This window comes from Crassostrea angulata, chromosome 9 (assembly GCF_025612915.1).
Source record: "Crassostrea angulata isolate pt1a10 chromosome 9, ASM2561291v2, whole genome shotgun sequence".
Classification (NCBI taxonomy): domain Eukaryota; kingdom Metazoa; phylum Mollusca; class Bivalvia; order Ostreida; family Ostreidae; genus Magallana; species Magallana angulata.
The window spans coordinates 33,576,382-33,596,493 of record NC_069119.1 but is presented as its reverse complement, the minus strand read 5'-3'; the positions used below and the strand labels follow the sequence as shown (position 1 = coordinate 33,596,493).

The 20,112-nt window shown below is 33.2% G+C and overlaps 1 protein-coding gene across 2 annotated transcripts in view; it reads right to left on the bottom strand.

The window, feature by feature from the left end:
• Positions 1 to 1,167: 1,167 nt before the first annotated feature.
• Positions 1,168 to 20,112, bottom strand: part of LOC128164141 (uncharacterized) — a 29,675-nt gene continuing 10,730 nt past the window's right edge. The window contains exons 1-3 of one of the 2 annotated variants that reach the window (XM_052827883.1): positions 7,391 to 7,874; positions 4,202 to 4,315; positions 1,168 to 3,007 (exon numbers count right to left, since the gene is read on the bottom strand). In XM_052827883.1, the coding sequence (XP_052683843.1) occupies positions 2,920 to 3,007; positions 4,202 to 4,315; positions 7,391 to 7,854 (666 nt within the window). In that variant the 5' untranslated portion in view covers positions 7,855 to 7,874 and the 3' untranslated portion in view covers positions 1,168 to 2,919. Of the gene's footprint in view, positions 3,008 to 4,201; positions 4,316 to 7,390; positions 7,875 to 20,112 lie in introns of those variants that run through there. The other variant, XR_008240907.1, reaches the window with a different exon arrangement.

The window sequence follows — 20,112 nt, the reverse complement described above, 5'->3', positions numbered from 1 at the left end:
ATACAGTTTTCATTTTACATATTGAGCATTACAGTTCTAAGGAAGATCTAAATCAAATGGGATATAAACCTACATCAAACTTGTGAAGCCCAAGAATTGTCCAGAAGCTAAAGTCTAAACAATTTAAGTTTACCAAAGTACTGAAGTACTGAAAGCCGGGCTCTTTTGGTGTGTCTTTATATGCATATTTTGTGGTAGAGACTGAAAATCTCTCTTTCTCTCTCTCCTCTCTCATATGCTTTTAATGTCGGCAGAGCGTCAGAGAGCGACCAAATTTTGTAAGCGGCTATAAACAAACATATGTCTGTCTAATAGAAAAAAGTTCAACAGTTGCTGCCATGACATTTTGCAACAAGCATTATAAATTCAATCCCGATTTCTTCAACGCGCAGCAAAGTAGTTCATGAAAATTCATGCGCATTGTATGTATCCAAAATGCATAGTCTTGTTTTTAAAACAAGTTATTAATAAGTGTTTTTAAAACAAGTTATTAATAAGAAAACTAAACAAGATAGACAATTCTCTCGAAATTAAAATAAAAGAAACAAAATGCCAACACTTTTGACAAAACTTGGCTCCTTGTGTAACTATTTGGTATTGCGGAAGCTTTTACTTTGACGCTGTTTGGTTTTTTGTTTACTTTTGAAGTTATGCTATTTATAGTAACATTGGCGATTTGCCTGCCTACAGCCAGGACTCTGCTTTCAGCAGAGCCCGGCTTAAAAAATCAAAAATATGTCAAAATTCTTGTATTTAAGTAAAATCATATATATTATAACATTTGAGTTTTGGTGAATTTAAAATGGTTTCCTTTGTAAAACTGGTCCCCCTCCCCCTTTCACCCCATGTTGCTCCATCCTACTCCTGAAAAATATGATTTTGACAAATTAAAATCTACACTATCTAAGGTTGTTTTCACTAATGTTGCACATTTTCTAAGAAAATGTTCTTTTTTAGAAAATTAAACCAGTCCTCATTTTGCCCCTACCCTACCCCTAGGGACCATAATTTGACCAAACTTGAATCTACCTTACCTGCTGATACTTCACATAAGTTACAGCTTTTTTGGCCAGTCGTGTTCTGGGTAGAAGATTTAAAATAAAATTTCTCTTAATATTCCTATGTAAAAAGTTGACCCCCCCCCCCCCCACATTGTGTCCCCAACTTACCCCCAGGAACTATTATTTGAGTAAACTTGAATTTGCACTATTTGAGGATGCTTCCATGCAAATTTCACCATTTCTGGCTATATGGTTTTTAGTAGAAGATTTTAAAAGATTAACTCTATATAACTCTGACAGACAGACAGACAGACAGGTGCCGGACAAAAAGTGATCAAAAAAGCTCACTTAACCTAAAAGCAAAAGGCCAACTGACCTTGATGGTCAAGTAAGTATCATAACCCTAGTTATATAAACTTGTCAGGGAGTCTCACCCTTGTACTTTAAGTAGTCCATCCATAACTAAGGTAAATTAAACAATTTGGATTGATCTATACTACACCAAATATGTATTTTAAAGTTATTATGAGACTGACACAAACCAGACTCGGGAGTATGTATGTAGTCAATTAAATGAAGTTTTTGCATGTACATGTATATGATATGTAAACTTTTTTAAAGAGTTGTCTGCCGATTTGGAAATTTAAAAAAAAATCATTTTCTGAAAATATGTATGGTTAATTATGAATTAATTATGAATTATTTTAGCATATTCGAAGAAAGGGAAAGCTTTAGCAATTTTTTACCAAGAGAAATGTGAGAAAATTACTTGTACTAAAGAAATATATTTAAAAATGCAATTTTCCCATAGACTTCAATGTTCACTTCCACATATGATAAATCTGTTAATATTCATTTTTTTAATTTCAAAGCTGAATCTTTATTATTTAATAAAACCCTTAAAATCACACTGAGATTAAACTTAAAATCTATTAGATATGAAATATGATAGTTATAGATGGACTACCTTATTAAGCTTTATTTTGGAGTCTTAATCTGTATCCTACTCCTTACTTCTCTGACTGTTACCTCCACCTTTATATTTTTATGTTCACCAACAGCAATGAGGTCATGGTGGTGTTAAGGTCAAAAAATTTACAATAAAAATTCCTTTCACCCCAGAGATGCTTTAAACCTGAAATGGTTACAAGTACATGTAGCAAAATAGTTTTAAAGGAAATGTTACAAATTCATAATTGATAAAGGGAACACACCTGGCTTGACAACAAAGATCAATAGCAAAAGTGACTTAGGTCACTCTGGTGATCTAAATAAGAACAAATCATAGATACAGCAAAACTTGAATAAAACGATTATATAGTTATATGGCTACAGCGAATAATTATTAATGTCCTGGCAAAGTTCTAACACAAACCTTTAGAAAATTATTGTATATAACGAACACGCCTATAACAAATTTACGACTCTAACAAAGTAATTCTAAGACCCCCACTGTAAATATTTCAGCATATCCAATTCTTTACATAACTAATATTTCCATTACAAATTTCATTGAAGATACATAAAATTTTAAAACGCATATATAAAATACTCAAATGCAATTCAACAGAAATTTCATAAAAATTGAAGTAAAAGGGTTTTATTGACATTTTTACATGGCGGCAATATTTATTTTATAACTTAAGTTTGAAGTACTGTCAGCCAATTTTTTAAAAACTAATACAATTCGAGAATTCTTACCAGTTCAATACAAATGTAAAACAAATTAGAGCAATAATCTTTTTTTTCTATGGTCCCTTATAATTCACTATAATGCTATGCATTAAATGCAACAAGAAAACCACCCTTTGCTCTCAAGATCTTTCTGACATTAAAATTTGTTATATTATAATATTTGAAAATGCACTAAACAAAACATTTATAGGAAATGTACTAATAAACTGCTTAATAATATACTTTATCTAGATACAAAACTTTTAAATTCAAATAAAGGTGAATATAGTTGTTTGTTAACAGCTGATGTGTGGTTTTCTTCATGATTGGTTCTGAAAAAAAAGATATATGTTCTCTTATTCTAAATACATGTATTAAATCAAATTTGGGCCCCAAAATTCGCCATTTTTCAAAGAAATTCAGGCATATTAAATTAGTACGTTACTAGACTTTGACCAGTGCGTGAACGGGTTGACATTGCATATTATGTCGGGCATTTACGAAATAGATACATCAAATTTGCTCACCATGTTGACATTCAGAACTCTCTAAATTTTTCATATTAAACACACTGAGTTAGAGTTATCTTCCGTATTTCCTTTGATGAACAGAATATACAGCAGTTTTTGATTGAAATTTTACACGTATTTGTAGCATCGTTTTTGAGTTTATCCATTGTGGAAACATAAACCAATGAGCATCCCGTGATTAAGCATGAATGTGCGTGCGCAAGATTGTAAAATCCAAAGACGATTTCCGGATTTTTAAAAGAAATTTTCGTTGATTATAAATTAACGAAGCCTGATTGAGAAAAAACAAAAAAACAAAAACAAATTAGTAATCTCCAAAGTACCAATGATGTTAGAAATATATAAAACAAAAGACAGTACTCTTTTGATTTCTCGGTATAAAAGCCCAAAAATTCTAGTCTATTATTTTAATATAGAAGTATAGATTTAGAGTTGATATGATACATTTTCCATCTATTTATTTGATTTATTTGTATACAGGTATAACAAAAGTCACTATTTCAGTCAAAAAAAAATTATGTTGTGTTAATTGTTACACTATATACCGGTATTCCTCAAATAGTCAATTTCTATCTCAATTATAAAGTTTAAGCAATAGTGTTAGGAAAATTTTAATTTGTTTGTGGTCCCATTTTAGAAAAAAAAGGCACATGAGATGGGTCACAAATAGAATACATGAACATTTAAAATCTCAATGATTTCTGGACGATTGACATAATTGATATTTCTGGTGCCAACATCCTTAAATCCTATTTGTTGTGCAAATTGTGCAGATTTTACATAAAGAACACTTAAATGTTCCCTGAAATATGATGAAACATTTTGTTACTATTAGATTTCGTTATACATTGTTAAATTTGTTGGACCTTAAGCATTTTGCTTGCCTTGTTCGCCCATTTTCGTAAGTTTTCTTTCATTTAAGGAGACACGATTAAAATTGTTACCTAATTAAAGTAAATCAATCCAATATTCAAAATATTTTAAGGATAAAATTACCTTAAAATTGTAGATTCTTTTTTACATCTCTTCACTTTATGGAAATACAACTGTAATAATATCTGCAGGAATTGAATGGTTGGTGTGCAATATGACCTCCATCTCAGTGAGGATCTGTAAACACAACAACAAAAATAGGCAAATTAATAACTGATATATATCCATGGTAAAACACATTATCTCATAAATTCAGCACTGTTCTCTTTTTTTTAACAAATTCACTTTACAAAGATAATATGTCTTCAAATTAAAAATGGTAATATATTTATTGAATATGAATAAAGAGCTAATCTTGCTACAAAATAAAAAATGTGTATGGTGATTTATTAACTAAATCCATTTTTTAATGAGGCAAGATTCAAGTTAGTTCTTGTTTATAAAAAGATTTGAAGTCAAAATCAATCTGCATTCTTTTTTTATTTAGTTCTTATATGAAATTCAATAGCTTCATGATAACTGAAATATAATGGCACTTTGTGTACACAGGTTTTTTGAGGTTCAGTTACATATACATGATCTAATATTGTTCCACCCTCTGTTGTGTAAAAATGCACCATTTGCATAAACCCCATCGATTCTAAGAAACTCTGTATGGGTCCTTGGATTTTGGCATCTTCATTCATGTCACCTAAAATAACCAAGTTGGAATAACGTCTCTTATAAAAATCCACCACTTTTTGTAATACATCAAGGAAATTGTTCACAGGCAGTAAACTTGGTCGGTAGATAAGAATAATGACAGTATTGTCTTGATGTATTTCTATAGTTATTCCCTCTATATTCTTGTATTCCAAAGCATTGATCAAGATTGTTTCATCTGTTTTCTTCTTGTACACCCCAACCCCACCACCTTTTGCTTTCCTCAGTCTTGTCATCAGATCTTCACTATCATTATAACACTGGTTTCGTGCAACATGGTGAAATTCAAAGCCTGAAATTTCAATATCTTTGATATCTTCCTCTTCTTTCAACCATGTTTCTGTTAAACAAACAAAATCAGCTTTCATTAATCTGTTGTCACAATTTATCTCTTGAAAGTGTCCTCTCAAACTCTGAACATTAAACAAAACAATTGTTTTGAAATTTCCATACTTTGTTTCACTGCATGTCCAGTCTTCATTTAAAATGTATTTCTCCATACTATAAAGAGCTAATTTTACATCTAAATCAGCATAAAATTTTTTCTGGACGACATTTTCATTATTAGTCTCGATGAATAGACCATCTTTTGAAGTTACACGACTGATTGCTACATATGCTTGACCAGGAGAAAAAGTCCGATCCAAATTGACAACAACACTGCTGGTAGTCATGCCTTGAACTTTATGTGCTGTACATGCCCACGAGAGTTTCAGTGGAAATTGATGTCTGACAACACTCTTTACATTTTTATCATTTATCTCTTCCTCTACTCTTTTAATTGGGACAATATTTCCTTTGGGTGTTCTTTTTCCTTGTACTTTTCCAATACTTGAACTATCAAAGATTACTTCAACTACATCTACTGCATTTACAGGCTGTTTGCTTTTAAACACAAAATTTGAAATATATCCCATTGCACCATTCACTAGTCCATCTTCAACACTTACATTTCGTGTCAGCATTACCCTTGCATTCACAGCTAATAGTAATGAAGCAGACAGGCCATCAACTCGGGTACTAGTCAAAGGTTTTTCACGTAAAGTTAATTTCCCTGTTGTCTTGTCTTTCTGATAATCATCAGCATGAATTTCCATTAATTCTTCACAATTCCTTTGCAACATTTTGAGATTGTATTCATTTGCTTCTTGGTTTGTAGAATAAACATGTAGAACATCATCGGGTCCTTCTCTAAGGCATTCTTGAAGTGTTGCCAAAGCTTCATTGGATATAGGTTCTTCAGATGTTCTAATGCGCAATGAGTTCAAAATAGTTGCAAATGCCTTATCTTCACGTTGTCGCATAATTTCATCCAACTCAACTATTTTAAAGAAATCCAGCCAGTAATCAATTGGATATGAGCCATTTTCTTTATACAACCTCTCATCTTTTCGTTGTTTAACAGGTGGAAGTTGATAAAAATCTCCGACTGCTATCACAGATACACCACCAAAAGGTTTTTTACATTTTTTGATTTGGACAAGTCGTTCATGAATGTAAAACAGTAGTCTTTTGTATACCATGGAAACCTCATCGATGACCAAAATCTGCAAATGCTCTAATCTGGTCCTTATTCCACTTAAACTTTGTTCCTTCAAGGGTTGATATGGAATTGGTAAAGCTTTCGTTAATGAAAAAACATGATGAATGGTATTTCCTCCAATATTAAATGCTGCTGTTCCTGTAAAAGCTGTGAGAATTACAGATACTGCATTTGGGGAAGGCAAAGTTTTTTCAAAGAGACGGGATGCTTCGTAGTGTATTGTCTTTATTAGATGGCTTTTTCCTGTCCCTGCTCCTCCAGTTATAAAAATATGCATAGGTTCTACATTCTCTCCAGAAATTTTCTTAATACACCACTCATGAACAGCATAAAATATCTGCTTCTGTTTCTCATTCAAACTGCGCAGTAAGGGAAGCATCTCTTTCCTGGTGTTTTGAGTTTCTCTCAAATGATAAATAATGTCTTCAGAACCAATACTTTCAATTTCATGTGTGACTTCTGATTCTGGATTTTCCTGCTCCTTTGATTTTAGTTTTTCATTCACACATTCTCTTCGATTTAATTCTGATTCTGGACATAAACAAGCCCATGCATCCTCGGGTTCACCAAGCATTTCTAATGCATCTTGAGCATTTTCAATATCATCCTCATTTTTAGAGAAGTGATCATGATTACTATCCACAATGCTTTTTACTCTTTCTAAATCTCTGTTTGAATTAACTTTGACATATCCATGTTAATAAAAAGTCTGGTATAAATCAAAGCCAGGTGGTTTCAATTGATTAACATTCCAGTATGGAAGGAAAAGTTGTAAGCAACACTGATAAAAATTTTCAGGTGCATTGTCGCGATTAAATCTTGGATATCGAATAACAGCAGGTTTCCCTCTACTTCTCTTTTGAATGTAACCCTTTCCATTTCTCAATTCATATACACCTTCCTTTTTGTTCTTCGGAATTTCAGATTTACTAAGTACTCTGTATTCTGAACAGAATTCAGCAAGGCAAATTTTATTGAAAGGATTTAACTGAGGTCGGTTTTCATACCTTTCCACAATATTTGTCATCCATAAACTGTTTTCTTCATCATCATCATCATTGTCATCATCAGCATTCACATCATTTTCACCAATTTTGACTTTCTTGTTTTTTGTTATTTGTCCAAGAGGCTTACTCAATCGAGTTGGATTTTCTCCCACGGGAATGAAATTGACTTTCCTTGAACTCTCCTTCATTTTAAGATTACAGACCCTGTAAACTGCTTCCTGTGCACTTACTTCCCTGTGATTTAGATATGCTGATCCTACTCTCTTAATTGTGTCATGTGCACTCAAATTTCCCTCGGCAGCTTCTATTTTAGTTTGTTTTAGTAGCATTCCCATTTCCCGTTCAGATTTTGAAATGTATGATATGATATAGACTATGCAGCTGAATGGGTCCAATACATACTGTATATCCATGTTAGCATCCCAGCTTTTGAGGAGGCATGGATTGTATTGATTTGTCCACATTTCTATTGGATTTCTTTTCAAAATACAGGTGGATTTAGATGCCAATACTCTATGTGCTTTTTCGTATAAATCCTGTGATAGCTGTATGTTGCTGAATATTTCCTCTGTTGTTCTACATGTATTAGCATTAGTTATTTCATTCCACACCGTTAACAAAATCTCCTTTGCCTGCTCAGAATTTAATTCATTATTTGAATCATTCAAATTTTCTTCCAATTGTCTTGAAATGAATGTACGCTCAGACGGTGGCCTAGGAAAATTGAACCTACACTCTGTTCCTTTTTTTCTACATGATTTTGAGTGACTTTTGCTATGTTGTTGCACATCCAGTACAGTTTGTCTAAGTTCTTGGTCAGTGTCTTCTGATGGTAGAGCACACGTGATATGACTATCAATAAACTGACAAACACTCTCCTCACTGTCTTCATCTAATTTTGGGGCATTTTCAACCCAATACAAGCAATGCATATGAGGAGAACCTCTCTGTTGAAACTCGACTCTCACAAAATAATCTACAATATGTCCGATGGGTTTTGCTGGCGACATTATTACATTCTTTTGGAAAATATGGAATCTATGTTCAAACATCCTTCCAACTGTAACAGGATTCTTTCTCAAAATTTCACTTTTCTCAGTCCAATCTAATTCGGAGGGATTTCTATTGTCATTCATTTGTACCATAATTGAACTTAGTATTTCATTCCACCTAAATTCTGCAGCAGAAAAAGAACAGAACCATGTTGGAATTCCAAGTTGCCGAAGCATTGCAAAAAGATCTTTTTGTGCAGTTGACCAATAAGCAGGTGTTCCTCTAATTGGCTGCATAAATCGCAGGGCTTCGTCACTCTTTAGCAATTTTGCAAGTACAACAGGGTTTTGTAACATTTCTGTAGTGACTGGTATCCCTCCATCAAGTTTTGATACAGATTTGCGAATTGAAATTTGTGTTTTCTCAATGACCTGATTCAATTCAGATAGATATTGGCAAAAGAAAATGTAATTTGTATCCTTTGCAAATCTATTATCTGCATTCATTAGCCTGTTGTTAAAATATCGAGAAAGCGTTATCCTAACATCTCGACTTTCATTCCATGAATATTTTCCAGATGGAAATAAGTGTGGAAATGTCTTTGCTTCATTGCCCTCCTCTTGCAACATTCTTACTGGATTTTGTCCCTCACCTGGAGCTATATTATAAACATCATCAAAGTAGTGATCTAGAACTTCTTGTGCAATATCAACAGGTTGTAAACAGGTATCTGTAGCAACCTCTTGAATTTCATTGTTCTGTTCTTCATTTATTTCTTCATCATCAAAACTTTCTGGCTGTCCGAACAAAGTACTTTGGTCATTATCTTTCTCCCAAGATGTGTTAATTTCAACATCATGATACCACTGATTGTTTTCTTTTAGATAACTGAGAGCTATTCTAACGTGACTAGGGTTTACAAACTGATATTCATAATATCCCTTGTATGACAACTTTCGTTTAAGCTTAACTCGTAACAGAAGATTTTCATTTCCATCCAAAGGCAAACTGCTTGTTTTCTTCAAGTTCGATGGCACACATACAACAGGTCCATGTACATTTTGTTGGCCACCTTTTGGAAGCATTGTTACTTTCATGAAAGGTATATGTAGAGCTATAAGATGCTGTTCTAGAGTATTTAAGCTACTGAGCTCTGGTGGAATATCTTCCAAACACATTTTGTTGAAAGCTGCTTCAGCAGGTACATTTCCCCTAAGAATTTTTCTATGGCATGTAAAACAAATCCAGGTACGTGATTTGGGACAATTTTCAAAACATGCAGATGTACAGCTATGAACATATTTCTTATCAATGCACAAATTTGCAACCTGAGCTGCTTTAACACTTTTTTCATACATTTCAAGTGAACATCCTTGTATCTGGTTTTCAAACAAAAGGCGATGACAGCAGCAACATGTGTATTCTGGTCCATGTTTAACACAATCTTTAAATGATTTTACCACTTCATCAGTATTCTTAAGCATTTCAGAGAGTGCTTTTCTTTGTTTTTGTACAGAATCTTTTTTCTGTATCTTTGTTTCTGCATTAGAATGATATTCACTTTACTGGCTGATTTTACCTTCTCTTTATGCTGTTTATCTGTTTTATACTTCTGTCTGCTTCTTTCTTTGACTTCCTCTTTGTGTGACTCATTTGTTTTATACTTCTGTCTGCTTCTTTCTTTGACTTCCTCTTTGTGTGACTCATTTGTTTTATACTTCTGTCTGCTTCTTTCTTTGACTTCCTCTTTGTGTGACTCATTTGTTTTATACTTCTGTCTGCTTCTATCTTTGACTTCCTCTTTGTGTGACTCATTTGTTTTATACTTCTGTCTGCTTCTTTCTTTGACTTCCTCATTGTGTGACTCATTTGTGTTATACTTCTGTCTGCTTCTTTCTTTGATTTCTTCTCTGTGTAGCTTGTTTGTTTCATACTTCTGTTTGCTTTGTTCTCTTATTTTTTCTTTGTGTAGCTGGTTTGTTTTATATCTTTCCACACTGATTTGTTTTAAATTTTCACGATATTGTTCATCATTTCTGTATCTTTTCTTTGCATTTTCAATGCATTTTGACTTGAATTCTGGGTCTGTCATGTACCTCATGTTTTTCTTGTATAATTTATTTTCTTTAGCACTAATATATGACTTTTGAAGTTTGCATCTTTCTTTTTGGGATGGAATAGATTTTTGCTCTTGTCCATTCTGGTTTCTAGCTGTGCTGTTTTCTTGAAATGAACATGATGATTTTTGTGATGGAATCACTGACACATTTTCTCTCACAGTTACAGATATAACAACATTATAATGGTTCTGATTCTTGTGATCTAAATAAATGCCTTGCAATGGTGCCATATTTTCTTCTGAATTTACCATTAATCCAGAAAAAGTAGTCCATTTATTCTCTGAGTATGTATAAATTTCAGTTTTCAGTAAATGGGACAGTGCAAGAATCTCTAACTCAGTTGCCCATTTTCCATCGATGCGCATGCCTGACGAGGAAATGTAGTTCTCTACAGAAGTTTGACCTGGCCTTAAGAATGATGTGAAAAGCAACCTATTTTCCAACAGATGATGACATACTGCTAAACGTATCGTGTAATGATATGCTTGCTTTCCTGTTAAACACAATGAGATTGCTCTGAAAAAACAATTTCCGTCTGGCTCAACTGATACAGTGGTCATTGGCACTGTTATTTCCTGTCCATACTGCTCTTGATTTTCACATTTCTGCATTGAATATGGTATTCTTAAGATTTCACAAAGTGTTTTCTTTTGATCATCAGAAAGAGGTAAAAATCTTATCTGATGCTGCTCAGTCCCAACAAATTCTACCTCATCAGCATCTTGTAAACCAGTACTAGTAATATTGCATTGAAACTCAGCAGATTTGTTTAGTTCCTGTTCTTCATCACTGATTTGCATTTGTTTTTCAATACCTTCTTCTATACCCAATGAAAGCTGTCTAATTGAGCATTGCACTCCTGTTATTTCACATTCAACTGCTTGAGAATAACCCATTGACATAGCAAGAGACAAGACATGATTGCATACATCTTGTATCGATTCATACAATACTCGTGTACTTTTACCATTTACACTCTGTAATCCAGCAGATGACCTCGAGTGGGAATCAAACGTGAAAAAACTCTGGTGACATTTCCCAATCAAAAATGTATTTCCACCAAAACACACAAAACACCCATCATTGTCATCAAGGGCTATTTGAAGTGCATCTAATACCTGGTAAGCATTGAAGTCATCATAATTCAGTACTACATCTGCCAAATTAATCAGACTTGGTAGTGATTCATTTGCTTTAAACTCAAACATTCTACCAAAGCATTCAAAAAACTGAGGCAATTCATTTACTTAAAGGTATCTATTTGCCATTGTTGAACTACACTGTAGATAGGAATACATCTCATCTCCTGTTGCCAATATTTTGTTCATATCTTCAGATTGCCATTGCTCACTATTCTTTAATCTATGATATGCCAATGCTGTTAAAGAGTTTGCTACACATTGAGTTCCAGCATTTTCACCAAACATTAGATCACCTTGATGAAATGAACCTTGCACAGACAAATTGAATTTTTTGGAACTTTTATCATCATTTGTTCTACCAGTAACTTGTGTAGTAGCTTTTCTATGACTAGCATTCTTTGTTTCGCTTTTACCAATACATGCATTATATTCCTGCACAGGTATCTCTTCAGCATTTCTGCCATATCTTTCTGATTTCTTTGTGTATTTCTTTGGTTCTTCAATAGTTTTCTTAGTTTTCTCTATATTGTCTTTGTTTTCCTTTGTATTGTCTTTGTTTTCCTTTATACTGCCTTTGTTTTTCTTTATAATGCCTTTGTTTTCCTCTATATTGTCTTTGTTATATTCCTCTACGTGCCTTTCATCTTTTTTTAATGCCTTGCTGACCTCTTCCCCCTTGGGAGGTATCAGCTGCGCCTGACCTGCTGAACCTGACATCATCCAGATGTCTGATTCAGGTACTCTCGGTGGAGTACAAACCCACGCTGGGGAGTCAGGGGATGCTACCTTGTCCTTTGGGACAATCAGGCGACTTCCCCGAGGAGGTGACAACCTCGGGGCCGAGTGCATTTTCTCACAAGGAGAGGCCTGCACCCTGGCCATGGGTTTTTCCTTAACAGGAGGTAACCCAATCAAACCTTGCCCAGGAGGACCCAAGTCACCAGGAGACTCTAAACCAATCTCATCATGAGCGATGTCATCTTGTCTCTTTTGTCTTTTAATCAACTTCCTTTTCTCTCTCTCCTTTCTACCAGTCAATGACTTTCTCTTTGGCATCTTTAACATTAAAAAACGAACTTAAAATAAATAACAGTATAAATGCATTATGTCAGAGCTACGGCAATCATTTGAAAAATTTCAAATTAAGAATTAAAACATTGCCAATGTTTTTTAACCTTAATTAGTAATGAGACCTACAGGCAACATTGACCACCTGAATGACTGATTCAAGCAGTTTTAATAACCAAAATACAAAAATCTCTGTAATTTTTAGCAGCCAAGTTTTTGTTTTGTTAATTCCCGCACATGTATAAATAAAAGGAGGCCCATGAGCCACATCGCTCACCTGAGCATAGACAACCATAATGAAATCAGCTTTTTTGTGTCATATATACATAATATCCAAACAATGTCATTAAATGGATCTTGTATATAGAGATAGGAAAGATTTTCAATTTTTCTCTACATATTCTTATGCTATACATGGAGCCTCTTTTGAAACTGGATGATTTCAGTGAAAAATTACATATTGAACATGTTCAGCAATTTTATTTATTAAGATGATCCAACGATCAAGAAGAAAAATTCACATAAACACTAACCTACATCAAACTTTGAACCCCTTGTATGGCCCCATAATTGCCCATAAGCTAGTCTTACAACTGAGAATAATTTTAAAAAATGCTTGCTTGTAAGTAATATCATATATATTTCATAATTATATATTAAAAAAAAACACCTACACATTGTTACCTAATTTTACCCTCAGGATAATAATTTGAACAAACTTGAATGTACACTACCTGATGATGCTTCAAAACAAGGTACAGCTTGTCTGATCAATTGTTTTTGAGAAAAAAAGATTTTTCTCTATACTTACTTATGTAACAATTGGACCCCCCCCCCCCCCCATTGTGGTCCCACCCTAACTTCGGCATTCTGATTATGAGTACCCAAGGGTCTTTAAACACAAGTTTCATTTTGTCTGGCCTATTGGTTTTTTAAGAGATTTATCTCTATATATTCCTACGTAAAATTTGACCATCTGCCATCCTCGTTTAAACAAACTTGAATTTATAGTATGCCAGGATGCTTCAACACAAGTACAGCTTGTCTAGCTTATTGGTTTTCTGGAAAAAGATTTTTATAGATGATCTCTATATATTCCTATGCAATATTTTGACCCCCTTCCCCAATTGTGGCCCCAGCTTTCACCCAGGGATCACGATTTAAACAAACTCGAATCTACAACACCTGAGGATGCTTCCACACAAGTTATTGCTTGTCTAAACAATTGGTTTTTTAGAAGATTTTCAATTTTTTTCCCAATACATTCCTAATATGTAAAAAATCAACCACAAATGGTGACCCAAAATGGTGACCCAACACTACTCAAGGGGATCATAATTTCAACCAATTTCAATTTACAACACCTTAGAAATGTTAATTATCTTCCCCTTTAAGGGGACCTGGTCCTTCATTTCAATAAACTTGAAATCTCTGCAGTCAATGATGTTTTGTGCTAAGTTTGGTTGAAATTGGCTCAGTGGTCCTAGACTTGAAGTCTAAAATGTAAAAAGTTAAAAACGGCCTGACAGACACCAAACAAAAGTTATCAAAGAAACTCACCTTCAGGTGAGGCCTAACAATAATAATGGCTTGTTTCCGCTTTCATGCTAAATAAAATAACCCCAAAAAACAACCTCCATGGGCCACATCGCTCACCTGAGCAACAATAGACATAATAAAATCAGCTTCATGGAGTCATATACAAAGTATTGGAACAATGTCATATAATAGATCCTGTATATAGAAAAATTCCCCTGCATATTCTTATATTTATCATTGAGCCCCTTTGTAACAGGATGGTTTTAGCTATGTAAACCCCCCCCCCCCCCCCAAGTTTTAGCTTTACTGGCTGATCAGTTTCAGAGAAAAAGATTTTTAAAAATTTGCTATATGCTTCCATGTAAAAGTTTGACCCCTTTTGTGGCCCCACCCTAAACCCCAGGGAATATGATTTGAACAAACTTGAATCTACACTACCTGACAATGCTTTCACACAAGTTTCAGCTTTTCTGGCCTAATGGCTTTTGAGAAGAAGACTTTTGAAAAATACCAACAACATGTTAATGATCTTTTACTATCTCCCCTTGAAAGAGGGTGTAGACCTTCATTTTATCAAACTGAATTTCTGTTTACCTATGGATGCTTTGTGATAAGTTTGGTTGAAATCGGCCCAGTGGTTCTGGAGAAGAAATCAAAAATGTAAAAAGTTTACGGACGGACGGACAGACAGATGGACACTGGACAAAAAGTTATCAGAAAAGCTCAGTTGAGTTTTCAGCTCAGGTGAGCTAAAATGAGAGTCAGTTGGTTAGAATGTTTTCAATTTTTTTCCTTTAATGCAGTATGTATTGAGCAGTATCCATACATGCAGGTTAGAAACATATACTGACACTGCTGAATTGAATAAAATGAGAAATACTTTCAATATCCTTCCTGACAATTAAGCTGGTATTAAGAAAACACTAAAATAATATTTTATATCAGATACTTTCCCTGCCAGTGATGAGAGCATAATTAATATCTACAGCACATGGAACCATACCACCATTTTGAAACAAAAATGTTCAGTTTCACTTTGAAAAGAGTAACTGCAACAAGCATTTTTGTGACCAAAAATGTCAATAAATTTTTTTCCAAATCGGATAAAAATAAACGATTTTCCATCAAAAATCATTTGTTTTGTTTTCTTTTGTGTCAAAAGTTTTGAGTTGGCAAAAATTAATCATTTATATCAGAATAGAGACAGAGTTGTTCGCACAATTTTCTCATGGTTAACAAATTAATGCATACAGTTTACTAACTATCTGTCATTGTATCAAAAATGTATGTTAATTAAAAATACAAACATATATTTATATTTGCCATCCACCGCAAAATCCGAAGACTGCTTTTTTTGCAACTCGCAAAAGGTAGCAACCACGGGTTTTTTTTAACTTGAAAATTTAATTTTAAACTTGCATTTAGCAAGCATTGTCTGCATATTTTGACCCCTGCATACTATGTACTTTTTACCTTAAACTCTGGGAAGTTTCAGCTGTGTTAGATTTTCAGAAAACTCCCACTCATCTGAAAATTCAGACTTCCATCCCTTTTGTTCCTGATACAATCTGAACACACCTGTACCTTGCTGCTTTACTTTCACATCATACAACCTTTCAACTATTTAATTTCTTTTAACATGCTTTTCTTTCAATTTTATTAAGAAAATCTAACAACATTCATGTGTCTAGGAAGTGTGTTTGCTTTAAAACAAATGACCATTTTTGACATAGAAAGCAACTGAAGTTGGACCTGATTTTCGTAACGATAATTGTGAAGGATTTTTATCAGTTGTAATATCTAGCTGAGCAAATTCTTCCCAATCACAGATTCCAACGCTTCAGTTGGTTTTTATAATTCTGTGTACAGAAAAGAACCATTTACAGTATCATGTTTCCAGAATGATGATGGATTGCAAATTGTTCAAAAACACAACCAATACATATTGGTGTATCATGGCAACTCTAGGCCAAATAATACTGTGGTTTCATTAATATTCAAGGGTATCAATATTCGTGGATAAAGTGAAAATCACAGTTTCAAGGATATGTAAATTCATGGCCAATGACCCTATCAATACAAAATGTTAATAGAAATTGCACTTCAATGAACATTTTATCTCGTGGATTAACTTAACAAAGAAATCCATGAAAATTGGTATTCAACGAATATTGATGAAACCACAGTAGTATGTATTTTAATGAGGTTAAAAGAAGTTTTGAATTTTAGGGCAAATATTAAAGAAACTATACCTTCTTCTTTATGCATACAAATATAAATTGTTCTCTTCATGCATAATTTAGTTTTTAATACCATAATATTTTTTTTTGCCTGAAAACAAATTTTTCCCACATTTTCTTAAGAATAGCCAATGGGGCTGGGCCAGGCCATGTTTTAGAGTATGTCCTTTTACACACAACTGAATTTTTGAACACTATAACAAGATGTAAGTCAATTCCCACTAATGATACCCCTGCTCTGATGTGAGTATACAAAATAAACCTTATTAACATTAATATTGGTTCAAATATAAATCCCATCATATTATTGCATGCCTAAACAAAGGTTATGTTAAAATGTCAAGCAACTGCAACAAGTAGGTGCAGACAAATAATAATTTGTTTGAAAATGTAATTCTCGAATAACAGTCTTTATTTAAAGGCCAAACATTTTTAACAGGTGGTAAATCTCAGGTGAGGGTGGGGCTTAATTACTAGAGGTGTGAAAGCCTCCGGGGCTTGCAGTCTACCTGAGGTCATGAAGGCTGCTAATCACTATACCCAGGAAACAAATTGATACACAGGAAAAATTAATCAGAATTGGTTTTAGTTTAAATGTGTTATTGTTCTGATGACCATATAAGGCGATTTCATACGGAAATGTTATGCGTCATCTTAATTTTGTCTATAAGCACACGTGCATAAAGTACAATTGACAAAAAAAATTATAGTAAACTAATTCTGCTTTAAATATATAAGTCGGTACATTGTAGTTAGCACTTAACATTGTTTAGGAAGGTAATTTTAATAAATACAATTGTATAACTAAGAAAACCATACAATCAGTAAGAATGTGGAATGTAAAGGCAGCCATCTAACGATGTCAATTAATGGAGTTCCTTTTCCATGGAGTAACGTTTTCGTGCAACAAGTTCTAGTTGAGTGTATTACCAGTAAACACAGCTTTAGTAGCTCATAAGATTGTTTAAAAAAGAAAATTTTACATGTTTTGGAGCTGCTCATGTATCTTCGTGGAATTTATTACCTCACATACATTCAACATAATTCAATATAAATTGCGTGTTTTTGATTACTGAAATTTTTTTTCTCATAAACAATGTTAAGGTAGTCCATCAATAACTAAGGTGAATTTAACAATTTTGATTGATCTATACTACATCAAATACATATTTTGAAGCTATTATGAGGCTGACATAAACCAAACTTGGGTGCATGTATGTAGTCAATTAAATGAACTTTTTGCACTTAAAACTTTTTTAAAGAGTTGTCTGCCCTTTAAGAAAATTTAAAAAATCATTTTCTGAAAATATGTATGGTAAACTATGAATTATTTTAGCATATTCGAAGACATAGAAAGCTTTTGCAACTTTTTACCAAGAGAAATGTGAGACAAGTGAAAAGCTGTCAATGTGACAGCAAACCGGGTTTTCTTTTATGTAAACTGTATCCATAATCCATGTCAACCCTTATCCAGTGAAATGGAGTACCTTACATGTATATGCAACATTTTGCCAAAAAATGATTAAGTTCAAAAGCTAGTATTTTTTTTTTTATAAATTATCGGAAATCAAAATCCTACCAATATGCACGTACCTCTGATATATGAACAATTGATCTGCAAAAGAACAACTCCCTATCTTGAGAACTGTAGGAGGAGTTATCCGTAAAATGAGGGTACCCTATATGCAATATTCTGCCAAAAAATGACTAAGTTCAAAAGCTGGTATTTTTTCGATAAATTATCAGAAATCAAAATCCTAGCAATATGCACACCTCTGATATATGTACAATTGATCTGCAAAAGAACAACTTCCTATCTTGAGAACTGTAGGAGGAGTTATCCGTACAATAAGGGTACCCTATATGCAATATTTTGCCCAAAAATGACTAAGTTCAAAAGCTGGTATTTTTTCGATAAATTATCAGAAATCAAAATCCTAGCAATATGCACACCTCTAATATATGAACAATTGATATGCAGAAGAACAACTTCCTATCTTGAGAACTGTAGGAGGAGTTATCCGTACAATGAGGGTACCCTATATGCAACATTTTGCCAAAAAATGACTAAGTTCAAAAGCTGGTATTTTTTCGATAAATTATCGGAAATCAAAATCCTAGCAATATGCACACCTCTGATATATGTACAATTGATCTGCAAAAGAACAACTTCCTATCTTGAGAACTGTAGGAGGAGTTATCCGTACAATGAGGGTACCCTTTTGGCCCGCCCTCCCGCCCGCCATCCGCCCGCCCGCCATTTTCACCATTTTAATAACCGGATTTTTCCGTTGGAAAACCCGGTTAAAAATTACTTGTACTAAAGAAATATATTTAAAAATGCATTTTTCCCATAGACTTCAATGTTAACTTCAACATATGATAAATGTATTAAAATTAATTTTTTTTTAAAGATTTCAAAGGTGAAACTTTATTATTTAATACTCCTTAAAATCACACTAAGATTTTAGTGATCAAACATGCAATCTATTAGATATGAAATATGATAGTTACCTTAATACTGGTAATTTTTATAATTAAGTTTTTAATCCCCCCTTCAATGCGTAATGGAAGATAACAATGTTAATTGCTAGCGGTAAACAGAAATCCACGGACCTGGCCAGACGACACTCCGACGATCACGTCAATCAAACGGAGTGCTATTGTTTAAAACTTGATTGACAAGGAGCATCATTTTGAAGTTTGTACAGGTAAAAAATGGGGCATTTGTAAAATGTTCCGCCTTTAACAGAAACTTTAATCACATTCTTACAAAAATAAAGATGATAAATCCTACCAAATAGAATTACTATTTAAACTTACTGTGGTAAACTTTCAAGCATCTGCAGTTATCAATTGTGGAGAGAAAATGTTTCAAAAAGAACTATATATGATATTAATCAAATTTGGCCCCATAATTCGTTACTTTTAAAATGATTCTGGTACATTAATTTGTTAATTGTGTTATTTTATAAAAGAGTTGACATGAAATATGTTTTTCACCCATTTATTTGATTTATATGCACTCACTGGCAGTATATGATGTCAGAAGTGATTCTATTTTTATAATTCAATCAAAATCAGTCAAAAATTGACATTTTTCTTATCTTTTTTCGAATAGGAAATAAAGAGTGACTCTTTGAACAAGAACGAACTTTTTGTCACTTATATTTAGTATTGGAGAGATACATCTTTGGTGAAAATATTTTGTTTGTTCTGAAAGCAGTCGCTCAATGTTTCCTTAAAGAAAAACTGCTTCAAAACAAGCCGTTTTATGCTAAAAATGAGAAAATGGCTGGAAAAGGTAAACTTTATGATGTCATATTTTTAAATTGAGGGCACTAAAATCAAAATGAAAATTATGAAAAAACTTCAAATGTATATTTGTACATACCCATACAAAAAAAAGTTACACTTAGTCATAACTTTTCTGTAACTAAAGTGTAACTTTTATGTACCTAAGATTTAGGCACATAAAAGTTATAACTTTTTTGTACCTAGATTGGACTTAAACTTTTTGCCCTATAACTAAAATGTACCTACATGGAACTTAGAAATTTCTTAGTATAACTAAAATGTACCTACATTGAACTTAGAAACTTTTCAGTATAACTAAAATG